General features: G+C 40.2%; 1 protein-coding gene across 4 annotated transcripts in view; it reads left to right on the top strand.

The window, feature by feature from the left end:
- The window catches only part of LOC107681083 (zinc finger and BTB domain-containing protein 16-A), a 138,364-nt gene continuing 120,534 nt past the window's right edge, over positions 1-17,830 (top strand). For 2 of the 4 annotated variants that reach the window (XM_016477240.1, XM_016477239.1), the window contains exons 1-3: positions 1-98; positions 2,309-3,649; positions 5,630-5,680. In XM_016477240.1, coding sequence (XP_016332726.1) covers positions 2,400-3,649; positions 5,630-5,680 — 1,301 coding nt within the window. In that variant the 5' untranslated portion in view covers positions 1-98; positions 2,309-2,399. The remainder of the gene's footprint in view (positions 99-2,308; positions 3,650-5,629; positions 5,681-17,830) is intronic. The other 2 variants (XM_016477242.1, XM_016477241.1) reach the window with 1 other exon arrangement.

Raw genomic sequence — 17,830 nt, 5'->3', positions numbered from 1 at the left:
GAGTTAGTGCGCGTGAGAGAGAGAGCGGGGACTGTGAACCGCGTTACTATGCCACAGTCCTAATAACCGCACGCTCGGAAGCCAAACGTGCAAGACAGGTGAGTACAGGCGCGCACCTTTAAAACACCCACAGCTCCTAACAGACCCATCTGTCTGCGTGTGTTTTCAATTTGGGAAATGTTCACATTAAGAGATGATCCGCGTTGTGTTGGTCAGAGGTGTTTGCGCTCAGTATCACATCAAGTTACGGTGTTTCTACTGTTGCTTCAAGTGAAGGTGAATTGGGAGAGTGCACCGAAAAAGTACAAGTGTGGCTGTCAGTGTGGTGCAGGCTCGGGGCACCTGATGGATATGGCTGTTTATGTTCATCTTTACACATGTGGAGATGTTATGTTGACGTAAGCGTGTGTTTTAGTATTCGGGGGACGTGAGGTCTGCTCGCGCACCAGACAGTGACGTGCTTCCATGTGCTTGATTCTCAGCGTGACTGCTTCAAATTGAACACCCAGAGAGTTTAAATATGTCCTAACTGAAGAAGTATGTCGTAGAACAAACAAATGTCGGGGGTTTGTTGATTATTATTTTGCTTGTCAGTAAGTCTGGTTATTTAATCAGGGCCACCGTGGAGGTGCGTGTCACTGTCTTTCAAAATGAACCGAACTGTATTGTTTGTGATTTTTAAAGTGAAATGACCTTTGCTTACATTTGTTTTTATTTGTTTTATAACAATACTGAAATTGGTTATTTTAACAGAAACGCTATTTAGCTTTTTCGCCCGATGTGTTTGTGTATGTAATAAAATAACAAACGGGTTCTTTAACTTCAATTGATTCACGTGTGAACAGTCGAATAATCATGTATTGATCAGTCAAATGAGCTCTGACTGGACTTTTCATCGGTCTTTTTTATCATATATGAGGCAGATAACGCTTATCACAGCAGTAGTTGGCTAATACGAATATGTATTGATCGTTTCTTGACTTTTGTTTGAGTTGTTGTACAGTTCGCGTGCGTGAACTGGCGTCATTATTGCTAACGTCTCATCAGTTAACTGCACTTCAAAGACAACGTACTCATTTCTCACTTATTACTCGCCTTCCTGTACTTTGTAGATTTTAAACAGCGTGAAATCCCTCGAATATATTCCTCTTCTGTTGTCCTTTATCCTAACTTTCGCTTATTTGCTGTCTGAAACGGTATTCACAGTGAAAAAGCCCGTCATTCACCGCTAAGATCATAGTGTTGTTTGATATAAAGACTAGTCTGCTCTTCTCCGGTGAGGCTTTTTGTTGATCAAATAAGATGGGGGGAAATATTAAATGTCTGAGTAAATCATCCGTTCCTTATCAAGGTACTATTTTAAATATATGTAATAATGTTATTAAAGGAAAGGCTGCCTCTCGCTGCTGTTACCAAATATTAGTGGTGGATTTTTCTCTGTGTTCACTCAAAAGTGACGGTTATGTTTTTGTTGTAATATAGCGTTAGGCTGTTGTACAAAGCAGATTTTAAACGTTAAATTATAGATATAATGTATTTTATTAAGTAATTAAATTGATTATGAAGTTAAATATTTTACATATAATGAAAAAACCCAGCCTAATAACATTGTTCATTTAAAAATTGCACGTTTTTTGTTTTTAAAAGATTACATTGTAAGTGCATTGATGCTTTATTTTTGTAGTATATATCTGATATAGCAGGAAAAAATAACATCATGCAATTTACATATGATACATGGAAGTGTATTTAAAATAAAAATTGCATTTTGGTGTGTTTTAGGAGCTCTGAGCTGTTTTGTGTCATCCTCTGTTCCAACTATTCCTGGCAACAGCTTGCCTCACTCTCCATGCTCCGCTCAGTATCCCTGTCTGTGATGAGAATACTGAATAAGATGCCATTTCATTTCAGGAGGCTGTTGATGGGCTTTGTGAGGCGAGCTCGAACACATTGAAACAAAGGCTTGATTACTGCCAGCCTTTACTAGCACTAAAGCCAAGTTTACACGTTTCTCATGTGGGCCACTTGTCGTTTTGTTTTATTTTGTGCATTTTGACGGATTTTTCGTTTGTTTTTTAGGGATCCTTTGCTAAAAAGGTTTTTAGCTGTTAAATAATGATAGATTTGTGTTTTGTACAGTACAGAGTACATTTGAAGTCTAACGTACTGATATTATTATGAGTTTTTTTAATACTGAAATAATTAGAATGATGGCTGTTAATTTAAGAACAAAGAAAATCAACAACCAAGGGAAAAAAAACAAAACATTGCGACTTTGCTGCATCTAACTGTGGGTCTCTCTTTCTAGATTGACCTTATCTTGTTTACAAAGATAACTGAACAGACTGCTACGTGGAAAGAAAGACTCATGAGTTGGCCGTGTGGATTTCAGAGACGTTATGGATTTGACTAAAATGGGTATGATCCAGCTCCAGAACCCCAATCACCCCAATGCCCTGCTGCACAAGGCTAATCAGATGCGCCTGGCCGGCACGCTGTGCGACGTAGTCATCATGGTGGACAGCCAGGAGTTCCACGCTCACCGGACCGTGCTGGCCTGCACCAGTAAGATGTTCGAGATCCTCTTTCACCGGAACAGCCAACATTACACTCTTGACTTTCTCTCACCAAAGACCTTCCAGCAGATTCTGGAGTATGCCTACACTGCCATGCTCCAAGCTAAAGTGGAGGATCTGGATGACCTGCTTTACGCAGCAGAGATCTTAGAAATAGAGTACTTGGAGGAGCAATGCCTGAAGATACTGGAGACCATCCAGTCCTCGGATGAAAATGACACGGAGGTCAACATGAACGACGGAGGCACAGAAGACGATGAGGAGCGCAAGGGACGGCATGGCAGGAACCCGAAAAAGCATTCCGTGGAGGAGGGCGGCTACTTGTCGGCTGCCCAGCAAGCACTGACGCTGCCAGCAATGGTGGATCAGAGTCCTTCTGTCTCCACCTCCTTCGGCCTCTCTACCATGAGCCCAACCAAAGCAGCAGTGGACAGCCTGATGAGCATCGGCCAGTCCCTCCTGCAGAGTACCATGCACCCCTGCGCGGGTGCCGAACAGCCCCTGCACGGCAACTCCCACCCCATGATGGGAGAGATCAAGACAGAGATGATGCAAGTAGATGAGAGCGGAGAACACGAGAACCCTAAAGCCATGGAATCCAGCGCCTCCAGCAACGGCGAGCGCAGCGGAGAACCTGACAAGAACCGCGATGGGCCCGGCACCCCTACCAGGAGCAGCGTGATCACTAGTGCCCGTGAACTGCACTACGTCAGGGAGGAAGGTGTGGGCGACCAGCAGGCGGAGGTCAGCCAGATGGGCCTGGAGGCCATGGCAGGGATGACCGAAAAGCACTTGGCGTCACTCTACGGCATTCCTCCCAACCACAAGAACGAAGCAATGCTCTCTATGCCCGCTTCTATGGCCTCATCCTTGCATATGTCCCCAGCATTGGCCATGTCCATGGACTTCAGTGCCTATGGGGGCTTGCTGCCTCAGAGCTTCATCCAGAGGGAGTTCTTCAACAAGCTCGGCGAGTTAGCTGCTGGGATGAAGCCCGACGGCCGCAGCCCGAACGAGCGCTGCAACGTGTGTGGTGCCGAACTGCCTGACAATGAGGCCGTAGAGCAACACAGGTAAGCTCCTGTATTTGTTTTTCGGTTGCCATAAATGCATGCTCTTCCAAAGTGTTTTTTTTTTTTTTTGCCTCCCCTGGTGCAAAGGCAGGTCCCTAATTCAATTAGTTTAATGCGCTCTGTGAAACGAAAAACCGCAAGGTGCCCATTTTTAGAAATTCTTTTGATTAAAAAACTTGGTTGCAGAGAAATATTAGTGGAAGATGAGTCATAATGGTTAACTGTTGATTGCTTATCTTCTTTCATGCTGGAGGTCAATTTGCTTAACACTCTGCCTGCGGTGGATATGAGAGTGAATGATTGCAGAGCTGATTTATGCACATATATGTTTTCCTCTTGCTTTCCCCTTATCAAGAAAAATTGCTCTTCAGCTGAAATATCTTTTGAAAAGAGTAAGGATAAATAGGTCAATCAAGTTGCAATACAAGATCTTGTTATAACTATTTGAAACGGCTTAAAATATTGCATAAAGTATCATTCATACGGTTAATTATACAGAAAATGCTGTATTTGCCAATAGTTGTTTAATTTATAATAAAAACATTGTTTTAGCCTATCTGTTATTTTGGTAAAGGAAAAAAATGGGCAAAAAATTAATTGTATGCTTTTGATCAATATGTGCATACATTTTTTGCTTACTGTAACATGTAAAACGCTACATTTGCACACAGCAAGATTAGACATTCCCAGGCTAGTCAAGAAAAATGATTATTTTTAACTTAGTTCCTTTAAGTGGGCCGTCTGTTTGTCGCGGCTCCCAGGCGTTGGGTGCTGATCACTTCCAGGCCTGCGCTGGTGGCTGTCGAGTGGTCCTGGAGAGGCTCTGGCTGAGCCCATTAGCTGCACCTGGAGAGGGGGCAGGCTAATGGGAAGCAGCCCCCCTGACCCCCATGGTGTGGCCAGTGATGAGTAGGCCAGCCTGGGCCCCAGCCACCTGGGACAAGGAGGGCCTTATTAGCTTTATGAGTAGAGCAGACTGTCCAGCCCAGGAAATGAGGGTCTACGTGGAGGACCTGTGCCGACCTCCACAGCATAACCTTTTGGCCACTTGGCTGGCCTCTGGTTCTTGTCAGTGTGACTTGTGGGGGTGTTGCAAGGAGCTGGGACGAGGCGAGGAAATCCACGCCAGACGTTATCAGCTTTTGAAGCCCGCAGCCACACCCTTGTTGCTGTCGACTAGACAAAGATTGCAGGATTCACATGTTAAACTTATTTGTACAAGTTGATTATGTAGGTCCTGCCATTGCTTGCACAATACATACAACGTTATTTTGATAGTTGTGTGAGTTTTAGTGCCTGTTGTTTACAGGATTTAAGTAGATCTGCTTTCTGTGGGTTTCTTAATGACAGGCCCAGGATTGAGAATAAACTGGTTTGAGCGTTTGTCCTTAATCTGTTGGAATGCACAACGGTGAAAGTTCATCTGAGGATTCAGTTTCAGTCCAAATATTCATGTGTCTTTGGAAGTGCTCAAGATGGCATTAATAAATCCCTCGTAATTACCTTCATTATTCACTGAGTGAAAAATGCTCGTTCAACCTTGTGAACTTTAAGGTTGGTGTTTATCTTAGAACAGAATAATTGACAAGCCGTGCTAATTTAAAAGTTGTCTGTGCTTGTGTGAATCATTGAAGTAAGCGCGTTGGCATGTTGGCATAAAATGGATGGAGCAGTTGCCGAAACAGCCAATGACATCTAATTGCAGTGATTTTTTTTTTAAGCAGCCAGCGCTATTGAGATTGAGATTCATATTGTTGTTTGATTCAGTACATTAAGGGTTCTTAAGATGGGCACGTTTGTCTGTTTAAATTTGCATCATATCTTCACAGAATTTATTTCAATGCTTTAAAAAATTAGAATCTAAAAGATGCATGACAGTGATAAAAGAATGTAATTTCAAATCATAAAAATTCAGATGATTTTCCACTCTTATTTATATGCTAGAGATATCGATGTACTTATCTACTTTTTCTTTTGAAGTTTCAGTGATCTTCTTTTAATAAAAGGAACGACAGTGTCAGATTTGCCATGGTAAGGTTTAGTTCTTTTTTAAAGGTTTTTTCATCACAGCTCCTGACGGCTCGCAGCAGACGGGGCGGCAGCTCTTGTTACTAATTACAGATTATTTTGCATCATCTTGTGCCAGGGTTCCAGCCATCTCTAGCACTCTCTGTGAAAGTTCATTTAGGGCAAACAGGTCAAGTTAACCGTCTGTAATTATTCCCAGATTGGGCACAAGCCTTTCTGCGTGTGGATGTGTGTGTGCATTTGAGAGCGAATGCATTAGTAAGTGCTTGCTTCCTGCATAAATTTAGCTTGCTGCATTCATTCCCCGTTGCCCTGGGTTATGTCATAAAGCTCTGAATGATGTGTGCATCGCTTCCAAAACCATGCGAGTGTCAAGACTATCCTATTAACTAGACCACTGAAGTAATCTTGTAATATCTGGGGTAGATGTATGTCTGAGGGTTGCCTAAATGAAGGAGTTTATTTGTTTTTCAATCACCCAGAGTTCCCTACAGGAGCTAAATCGAAGTACCGTAGCAGCTTTTTTTTTTTTTTTTTTGACAAACTGGAGGACATTTTTTTTTTTGCCAAGAAAAACAGTTTGTGGCCCTTTGACTCATGGAAAATGATTACAGAAATATTTCAGCAACCTGCCAAAAAGAAAATAATCAACATGCACAGCACTGAAATGGAGGAAAAAAAGACACCGCATTTCATCCACGTTCTTTTAGAGTTTGGACTGTCGTTTTTGTAAAAGGGATCGAGTCGATCAACAGATCTTTTTTTTTTTTTTTTTTTAAAGCAATGGTTTTTTAGGTTGTTCTTCATGGCAGACAGGTGGAAGAAGGTTAAGTGTTGTTAAGTTAGCATAGGTAGTGCTAACTGTAGAGCTGTTTAAACAGGAGGCAAGGCCTTATCTGTGCATATCAGAGACAGCGATAAACCTGTGCTCTCCTTTCCACTATACCAAGAGCAGATGGGGATGATAAGTCCTCATGGTGCTGCAGAATGAGATAACACCAGGCTGCAGTGAGGTGAGAGGCACCTCACAACTTTCCTTGTATGCTCACAAGTGCAGCTGAATCTTACCACAGCGCTGTAACGCCCCTGTAACGGCTGTCCCCTTGATTTGTGACACACAACATGAACTTTGTGTTCAGTTTGTGTAACCAGTGAGCTGCTATAATATGGTGCGCTTTATTGTTCACCCCATGAAATTTAGTAAATTATTTTTGATGTTATCAAAGTCTCTTTAAAGGGGATAGTTCACCCAAAAATGAAAGTTGTCATCAATCATTTACTTATTTTACCTGCATGACTTTCTTCTGTTGAACAGAAAAGAAGATTTTTTGAGAAATGTCTTTGTCTTTTTCTGGTCCATACAAAGGAAGGCAATGGTCATCAAAATGGTTTGGTTACCAACATTCTTTCAAGGTATATTTTTCACGATGTCTCTCTGGGTGAACTGTCCTTTTAAGACAAGCGAGTTTACTTGGTAACTCCCCCGGCCAGCGGTTTTCTATACTGGTAATATGCATACTAGGGATGGGAAGATTCCCCGATTCGCTCGGTGCATCGGCATAAAAAGTTAACAATGCGATGCATCGGTTTTAAAAGTGTGTATCGGCTATAAGTCGGCATTTGTATCGCGATGCATCGTTTCTAACATATTTGCATCGGTAAAAACCGATTTATTTATATATAATTACTAGTGGATGCACTGTACTTTTATTATTTAGAAAGTGACCAATAATCTGTGAACTATGTATTTGTTTGTCAAGCGTGTTCTCTCATCACCGCTGCTGCGTGAATATGGTGAATCACAACACCACGGAGACCCGAGAAAAAACTGGGATTACAGTCCAAAACCTGACTTGAAATTAGGGATGTTCCGATCCGGTACGATTCCGATACCTAAGGTTCGGTATTGGCCGATACCGATTCCGATCAGATACCAGTGAAGTTTTTTTCCCTCATTTAAATAAATGTAGAATTTATATATCTCTGTGTGTGGAACTGATAATCATTCTTTCACAATAGGCAACAACATATGATAGATACGATAGGACAAAACAAATACAGTGCAGCACGAACTGTTTTTATACAGTCAACCCTCAACGGACACCTTGGCAATTGAATTGCCATTGGCTAGTATATTTTTTGTTTACTCGCCAGACATATATATATATAATGTTTGTAAAATGGTACAGCTTTTTAAAATGGCTTCAGAAGTAACACAGAATAATTCGCACAATCGAAAAAAAAACAAAAAAACTCGGATTTGGATCGGTCCTCTCTGACCGATACCCGATCCGAGAAAAATGGCACTATCGGAGCTGATACCCTATATGAATATCGGATCGGCGCATCCGTACTTGAAATAACCTAACAAATCAATCGGGGCTAAAGCGGTTCCATGAACACAATCTCACTAATTTGTGCATGCTTATTCTTAAGCAGCCCTTAATGTCGATCATGGATCAAATCGATCCACCATGGCAAACAGCGAATATATTCGTGCTGTTTAATGCATTTGATTAACACTGTTTCCTCAGTGCGTAACTGACATGTCACATGTATATTTTTCATCTGTAAATGTTATAAAGTCATGCAAATATATCCATTTTGCTGTCAGGAGTGTGCGAGGCTTACGTGAGTGAACAAGCGCTGCTGCGCGCAAAAACAGACAGAGTGCAATCGAATAGGAGCACAATAATTCTGAGGAAAATATACATTTGGCTAAAATATTTGTTGTTGGACATTAAATGTGCCTTTTGTAGAATTTTAAACCTTCATATAAGTGTATTTTTATGATATCAGTAACTGTAAAGGAACTATTGTAATGGGTAAATCAAATGTAAGCTAGTTCAGTACTAATTAAGTTAAATGTCAAATAAGTCAAATGAGTTAATGTGTGTTTCTTATAGCAGTTTAGAAGTCATTTTCTTTATTTTCATTTTAATTCAGTGATTTTAACTTTTAATTTAGTTATTTTAATGCTTTAAAGAGCAATTTTAGATTGTAATGTTCTAATGTTCTGCTATCTGTTCTGCAAAGGTACAGCTGTCATAAAACCAGAGAGCCTTTCTGCTTGGCTAGAAACTGTAAAAAAAAAAAAGTAAAATAATAGCGTTCCTATTGGTCAGTGTTAGAGGAACTCCGCTTAGTCTGATAGTTAACCTGCTTTAGACCAGGTTAGTTTCCCAGCATAAGTTGCCACAGTGACTGAAGTTGATTTGCTTTTTGATTTGAACCAAATCATTTGATAATGAGTCAGACTAACTGAAATAAGCCTGGCTTATTTGGTAAACATGTTTTATGAAACAGGCCTCAAGGCATTAAAAATGATCATATTTTTTCCATTGCATCGTATTGCATTGAATCGCATTATGTTGAATCGAATCAAAATCGAATTGCACTGCATCGTAACAGGCGTGAATCTTATCGCATCGCATCGGTAGCCGCTTCATATGTATCTTTAATGTATCGTATCGTTGGCTATGCATCGAGATGTGTATCGTATCAGTCATGAGATGCACATCCCTAATGCATACAAGTAGAGCTCCTATTTATGAGTGAAATTTAAAACATTTTTTACGAGAAATATTTTAAATTGGTAATAAAACCTGACAAAAAAAAAGCATAATTTTTTACTTTTTAAGAAAAAAAATTATTTCTAAATCCGCAAACAATCTGCCTAGGTTTACTAAATTAAACCACTTTTTTATTTTTTGGCATTAAAATGGGACCTTTCAATACATTTCTGGACTTTCAGTTATATGCCATATTTATATGCCATACAGTGTGATATATGGTGGATATACTGTATATATGTCACATACATAATGCCCAGGCATAATGTCCTGGAAAGTCTTGGACAGGTTATCCATTTATGTCGCCTTAAAAATGAAACGTCCTCTGTGCCAGCTGAATTGATAGTGTGGTGTTTAACTCTAAAGCCTTATGGTAATTAAGAATGATTGCAATTAAGCCAAAGAGACTTCAAACAAGTGGACCCTTCACTTTGTCAAGTTAGCCAATTAAGTTTCTGAAACTCCTCATGGCTGCTCTGAAAATGGAAATAATGCCTCCCAAAAATGATTTTGACCTTTCAATACATTTCTGGGACAAGAAATTTTGTCTTGTGAAATTTAGGATTCTCATGTCTAGTTGTCTAACAATCTGAAATGCCTATTTTATGTTCGAGATGAGTTTTGTTAATGTTTTGAGGGTGAAATTGAGTCATTGCCTAATTAAAGCTACTCTCTTTCTCACAATATTCTGTGGTAAGGAAGACCCTTTAGAAAGAGGAAATCATAGCTTTTCAACCAAGTAGTGTGAATTAATTCACAGGTTTTCATAGCCAATTTTAAAGGTTTAGTTCACCCAAAAATGAAAATTCTGTCATTAATTACTCCCCCTCATGTCGTTTCAAACCCGTAAGACCTTCATTCATCTTCGGAACACAAATGAAGATATTTTTGATGGAATCTGAGAGCTGTCTGACCCTGCATAGACTGCAACGCAACTGAAATGTTCCCAAGTCCAGAAAGGTAGCAAGGGGATCTGTAAAATAATCCATGTGACGTCAGTGGTTCATCCACAATTATACGAAGCTACGAGAATACTTTTTGAGTGCAAAAGAAAAAAAAAATTTCAACATTATTCAACAATTCGTCTCCTCCACATCACCCTGGTGCCATTTTGGAGAATATCCGTGGGACGTAAACAACGTATGCTGTTCTGTGTCAGCTGCGTCACGCCGGATCTGTTTCCTACTTTGTTGTGATTTGATCTGAACGGAAACAGTGTATCCGTGTGACGCAGCTGACAAAAAGTATTCTCGTAGTTTCTTATAATTGCGGTTGAACCACTAATGTCACATGGATTTTACAGATCTCATTTTTTTACAGAATTTTAATTTTTGGGTGAACTAATCCTTTAATTTATTGTTGCATATTATTATAGAATATGCCATCACAAACATTTGTTTTTTTATTTAGCGATAAGCAAACCATATTTATTTAATGCCTGTGAAATATGTGTATTTTTCAATACTTTTTCTTTCAGATGCTAGTATTTGTCTATGCAGCCCACATACGGCAGCAGCTGGCAGGCACCCAATTATGGACAGGCTTTAAAAGCCCCGCTTGAACTGTAAAGATTTACACCACCACCCCTCTGATCTGGAATCTGCCTTCTGTCCTCACTGTCAAGACAAGAGATGTATCGATTAAAGACTTAACACTAGGTTGCATCATGTGTATTGGACTTGCGCACCTTGACTGCAGCTCTGTATCTTCAGAGCCTCGCTGACGAAAACAAGTTTGTTGATTCGTGTATCAGAGCAGTCCATCAGGTGAATTTCGCCACCTAACTCTTATTTGATTCGCTTCTATCTACTCATATCTAAGGTATCACCTACACAGGGTTTGGGTTCGGCACTCGCATGTAGAAAATAAGAGACTTTTTGATTCGCACATGAATAAGGAATAAAAGTAAACACAGACAGGCAGACAACGCTGCGCCATATTATTAAAGCGATAGGCATCTGGCATGCCCAGTAAAAAGACATGACGGTTGCTCACAGGGTTTTTTTCACTGAGGTGCTTTTCACTGGCCGCTTTCTTATCTGCTTTCTGCAACTGGAGATGGAAGGATTACAGACAGAGCAGGGCGCTGCAAGCCCACTGCAGTGCCAGGTGGCACACTAACCATCTGCGAATATATCTGAAGCCATTCTGCTCCGCCACACATGTAGATGCGCGTATACGTGCATCAAAATCAGATTTAAACAGTGGCCGTGGTGATGTAGATGAAGCGAAAGCCGGCTGGTCGAGATAAGACGCTGGTGTTTCATAGAAGGTGGGCTTGTCTTTTTGGCCCTATTCTTGTCTTGTCTCACTTGTGTGACTGGTCCGAAATCAGATTCACTGCTGGTCTGAATCAGTTCATTCGGTTAAATTGATTGGAAAATGCTATAGTTGCTGTACTGCCACTTTACAGAAAATTAAAGATTTTATTGCCTTGTAACTTCTGGTTCTTTCCATTTGCCCTATAAAATGATCTCTATGATTTAGTAACTATTTGACCTTATAGATTTGTTTTCACTGTATTTGTCTGGAAAGGAAATTTCACCTCAAAATGAAAACTCTGTCATCACTTACTCACCGTCAAGTTGTTTCAAATCTAAACAAATTTCTTTCCTCTGTTGAACACAAAAGAAGATATTTTGAAGAATATTGGTAACCAAACAATTGATTGTTTTTTTAGGAAGTCAATGGCTACCATTAACTGTTTGCTTACCAACATTCTTCAAAATATCATCTTTTGGGCTCAACAGAACAAAGAAACTCATACAGGTTTAGAACAACTTGAGGGTGAGTAAATGATGAAAGAATTTTCTTTTTTGGGCGGACTATACCTTTAATAGTATTTTAAATATCTTAATTAAAATATACATTACACTTCTTGTATCCTCAAAGAAAAGTCAACATCCAGTTTTATTTCAGCCACGTTATGTACCACAGGTTCCTCTTTTCAGTAAGTACAGTGTTTTAATCCCATCAATATCCCATTAGCATGTGGTTTCTGGCTCCTGCGACATGAAAGAAGACGTGTCGGTTCCCCCTTGCTAGTTCTAAGGCGCTGTCGAGCTCTGCGTACAATGAAGGTCTGGAGCAAAGGGCCAAGCCAAGCGTGCACGAGGGCTGTGTGAATGCACTGCTGGGGCTCCGGAATCCCCGGGAAGTATCAAATCAGAACCTTCCTCGGGCTTCCACCGAGAGGGGCTCTAATTAGCTCCTTTGTTGCCTGTTGAATGGGGTGCCAGAGATTGGCAAGGGGCCCCCGATAGAGTGATACAAGTGTGCTACGGAGGGGGTCATAAAATACCCATCACATTAGATCTGTGTGATGTCGGACCAGGTAGGAAGCGGCCAAGCTGCATGTTGGAGCATTAGTTTATGGGAAAAACCTGGGCTTGAAATGCCAAGCATGGTAGTTCTTAGTTGCTTAACTGCTCAGAGGTAAATCAATAAAAAAGGTTAAAACGATAATTTGATCTTTTTTTTTTTTTTTTTGCATTTTTCAGTTTCAATTTCAGTTGCTGCAAATCAGTTGTTCAGGTTAGTACAAGTATACTTGAATCTTGTATAACTTAATTGAAGTTGAAATTGGTTACATTATTTTGAGTAGTTAATGGAAAAACCAATGTTTAATATTATCTTTTTTTTTTTTTTAGTGTGCTGATTTTTTATTGTTGTTGTTGATGTTATTGTTACTAAAGAATTCACTAAATAAATGCAAATCAGGTAATGCTGAAAATGTGTTAATGTAGAGCTTAATTGGCATGCCTTTTTGCACATTTCGTATGCAGCAAAATTTTGCGGGCAAAAAGGTCTATTATTAAACCAAGCAGCTGTCTGTTGATCATTGTGGTGAATTCATGTGACCAACTTGAACCCAGTGTGAAATCAGTGTAGGTAAATCTTTCTCCTTCATTCAGATTTCCTGATTGCATGGATTCCTTCCTATTGAAATAACTGGATATTCTGGATTTTCGTTTTATACAATGGTAAATGTGACCAGTCACCAGACCTTAAGACGCAGGTTTTTAAGCTCCAATACACCGCATGAAAGCGCTTATTATTTAGTGAATTTTTCATATTTTTAGTGCCAGCACCCCTTCAGTGTTTTCTCTGTCTTTCAGCCCCCATCTCTTTTCTTACACTCTCTGACTTCCTCTCTTTCTCCCCCTTTCTGTGAGGGGTGGAAATTGAGTTAGTTTAGACATGGCCTAAAGAAGCCTCCCTCTCTTTCTCCTCTATTATCGCCTGCTGGAGGCATTTGAGAGATATGGGATGGCAACTCTCAGCGAATGCAGAAAGCCAACCGGCACGTTATAAGCCATGTTGTAATCCAGGGGGATCAGTTGGATAAATGGTAGAATAAAGCTCAAACCATAATTGATTTATGTATTTGCTGACTGAAGACGCCTGCAGTGATCACTAGCAGGACAGGATGAATGATTAATGGCTTGGCCTTAAGAGAGCTTGTTTGAGCGAGAGACCATGCCCTGCACTTACATTACCAAATACATCTGAGCTCTAATTCAATATAACAGAGATTATTTCACTAAGCGCACTACCTTCATTTAGCCCCAGATTGAGCGATGGCCATCAGTAAATCGCCATTGTTTGACATACGTTGTGACCGCTGGGGTTTCTGAGTCTGAAAACGTTTTATAAAACTAAAATGGCCCTGTAACGTTTTAATTACCTCAGTGTCTGTTTCTCATGCCACGAACAGCCAATATTGTCAGTGACACGCACTTCTTCATCTCTCTTCCCATCTGCTCGAGACAGACAAGAAACCGAAATGGGTTTTTTTTTTTTTTTTTTGCAGATGAATTGATATAGTTTTCTACCCTGTGTCTCTCAGACTATTTTTGACCTGTCACCAAAATTGCACTTGAGTTTTATTGGTGCGTTACACAGAGAGCTTTCTCTCCCTTTAGTTCAGGCTGAAGTGTTTTTGTGTTCCCTCACTGTCTGGGAGTCCAAAAGCCATTCCATTTACTGGACTGATCACCAGGGCTGCCCACTGTGACACGTCATGACTCACACGGCATCATTTCTGCTGTTTGTGTCCGTGGCAGAAGGAAACTGATGATGCTGTCAGGACGTGCTGTACACCATTAAGCATAGAGCAGAACGGAGGCTCTCTGCTTCTCCACTACATGAGCCACCACTGTCTCGCCCAGCAATTTTACACCCCGTGCTCTTTGTTTGACCTTCCCGTGAAAGAAAAGTCACATTGATCCTGTCTTTGGGATTGGCAGCGGCGACTTTTGAAGAGGCAATGCTACATTGTCTAATGCATTTTGGGATTTTTAAGCATTTCAGTGTGCAAGTATCAATCTGGTTAGCTCGCTGTATGCAACTCGGTCACTTTACACGTCATTCATCTGGTCTCTTCCTGTCTAAGTGGGCAGTTTTTGGCCAGAATAAGGACCAAACGAGAAGACTTTTTCCTGCTAGTCAAAGTCTGGCTTTTGTGCAACTAGAGAAGAGCTGGAGTACTCAACAGGTGTTGGTGTCCTTATCAGCCCATCAAGCCTTATCTCAGAGGCTCAGCTTCCTGCATCCTCATGCGTGCATCAGAATAACTTAGCCTCTGACCTCATTCCACACTTGCACCTTGTTCCTCACCAAGCCTGAGCTGGGTTTCTCCATCGACGGTAGGGTCACCCTATCTGTCCTCCTATTTTTACACATAAGACTCCTGCGGTGCAGGTTCTCAAGATGTGGGTTTTTCTGTTACGTTGTGGGAAAGAAGCATTCGGTGCACTTACATCAGCAAGTACACCTTTAGAGAATGAAGAAACTGAGGTTCATTGGGGGTATGGGTGGGTTGGTGAGATAAAAGGCTGTCTTATAGAATATAGAGAGCTCGGTCGAGAGTTCTGACTGTGCTTTTTTAAATCCTGACTTGGGTGTAGTGGGGTCTCGGAGCCATGAGAGCTTCCATTGTGAAAGGTTAGTCTGTTACAGTAGAGTGGATGCAGGGGTCTTGCCACAGACAAAGGAGGGGTCAAACAGGCCCCCATTATTTACAGTAGTCCCTTTCATTGGCCAAGTGAAACAGGAGCCTCCAGGGGCCTCATGGGAAGAGCAGTGTTTTTGCTCAGTCAGGCCTTCAATAAGGTCAAAGAGCATCGCGGGTGGGGTGAGCTGACTTCCAGGCCTTCATAGAGGGTCTTTTATTGATCAGCAAAGAATCTGTCACACAGGCACAGTTTTAAAAAAACAACAGCGGCAATACCACTTTGCCATGGTGGGACCAGAATGTGCTTTAAAGGGTTAGTTCACCCCAAAATGAAAATTCTGTCATTAATTACTCACCCTCATGTCGTTCCAATTCTTCTCCCCCAAGTTACGTCTTCCACCATTTTGGAGAGTACCCAAGAGCGTAATCGACGTAATCAGCGTTGTTTACGTTCAGGAGAGAAAGTGCGCGCATGAACGTAATCTGCGTAATCTGCGTTGTTTACATTTCGGGGAAAGCGGGAGTATGCATTGTGATACGCTCTAAAATGGCGGAAGACGTAACTCGGGAGAATAATTGTTGAATAAATTATTTTTGTTTTCTTTGCACTCAAAAAGTATTCTTGTAGCTTCGCAAAACTGAAGTTGAGCCACTGATGTCACGTGGACTGTTTTACCGATGTCCTTACTATGTTTCTGGACCTGGGAACATTACAGTTGCGTTGCTGTCTATGCAGGGTCTGAGAGCTCTCACATTTCATCAAAAATATCTTCATTTGTGTTCTGAAGATGAACAAAGGTCTTATGGGTTTGGAACGACATGAGAGTGAGTAATTAATGACAGAATTTAAATTTTTGGGTGAACTATCCCTTTAAGAAGAGGAGAAAGATCAATGAGATTTCTCAAGTCTGCTTTACATTGGATGACTTTGTTCTTCCAAATTTCTATTTATTTTAATTGATTAATGAATGGATTTAAATTATTTTTGTTTAAATTTTCTTTATTTTTTTAAAATAATTTTCTTTATTTTAATCTTTAAAATTTTTATTTTAGTGTAATTTTTTATTTTATTATTATAGTTTTATTTTAATAAATATTACATTTAAAATAAAATATAAACTTTTATTGGTATTATTATTATTATTATTATTAATTTTCTAATTATTTTTAGATATTTTACTTTTTAAAATTTGTTTATTCATTTATCCTCTTTCTGCGGCTTTGTGTGACTGGCAGTTGCTTAGGGAAATTAATCACAATTGGACCACAATGTCTGCAAAAATGCAGCTCCACATATGGTTTTATATTGTTTTGAGTCACGCTCTTGAAAAAACAGACCCGTTTTGTAATATTATATGCCATCTTGTTGGACTCAATACCCAAAGCGTTCTGAAACCAGTAGTATTTGTTTTCTTTCATTAAGTAAGGGAAAGTAGCCCAGCCAGCTCCTGGCTCCACTCAGCTTTATGGAGAAAAAAAGCACCATCTGCCAGTCGAATCCCACATAATCTTGGTGTAATCTTGACTTAAATGCCAAGAATGAGAGCAAGAGTGTTCAAAGAAAGAGCCCTACATACAATACGCATAACAGAACAGTCTGCCGGAACAGATTTTATTATTTTTAGGCACACAATATGGACAAGGTCAGAGTTCATGGGGCAGAGGTCTGCATGCGGGAGGTAGGAATGGGAGGGTCTCAGGGGTCCAGTGTTGACCCCAACCTTTTCGGACCATTGTCCTGAAGAGCACAAAGGATGGTCATCCTCCAGTTTGGCCTACCTCAAGCTGAGTTTGACAGAGGCTTTGAATTTGGTTGACAGAATGGTGAGCAATCAAACAGTGAAAGAGCTTTTTGTTCAAACTCAGAAAGAATGCTAATAAAAAGCCAAACCTTTTATTTTGTGTAAAGCGATTTGGTTCAAGATAAATCTCCTCTTTAAAAAGTGTTTATTTAAATAAGACATTGTATAAAATAGCATACATTTTACAATCCCTTTCCCTTCTCTCATGATTGCCCACAAACAACACATAATACACCTGTTCCTCTTGTATGGCACTATCTGTCTGACCTGTTTTCTTAGTTGCAGTGTTCTTCAGACTGCACTAGAGACCCAATCACCTGCATTAGGAGCACATCACTCTCCATCCACTTTACAGAGTTCGCTTCAGTCCTGTGGGCTGAAATAGAGTTGTGCTGTGGAAATGCTGATGTGTGAGCATGAAGTGGCCACAAACTCCGCTCCCTCTCTTTCCTTTGTCTCTCGGCTCCTTGCGCCCCCACTGTTGTGATGAAGTAATGGGTCCTCATTTTGCTCCTGTCAGCTGCTTTCGGTTGTCTAATGTGGGGAATAGTTAAAAATAAACTTTTTTTATACTAGTTAGTTGGGGGAAGAGAGGCCCAAATTTAAATCCTCTAACTGAGCTATTAACGTCTCTTGGCAGGGAAGTCCATATGTTTCCTATAGATGTGTGAGAGAGGCGGAGATGGGAAACCCTGAAAATTTAAATTTTTTTAAATTAAAATAATTGGTGAATTCTTAGAAATCTATTTGCTGAAAATAATATATTTTTTTATATTTATTTATATATAATATATATTTATTTATTTTATATAATACAAATATA

The sequence above is a fragment of the Sinocyclocheilus anshuiensis genome, unplaced genomic scaffold (genome assembly GCF_001515605.1).
Source record: "Sinocyclocheilus anshuiensis isolate Anshui unplaced genomic scaffold, SAMN03320099.WGS_v1.1 scaffold412, whole genome shotgun sequence".
In the NCBI taxonomy this organism is placed as follows: Eukaryota; Metazoa; Chordata; class Actinopteri; order Cypriniformes; family Cyprinidae; genus Sinocyclocheilus; species Sinocyclocheilus anshuiensis.
The sequence above is the reverse complement of the archived record's forward strand: the minus strand, read 5'-3'. Positions and strand labels throughout refer to the sequence as shown.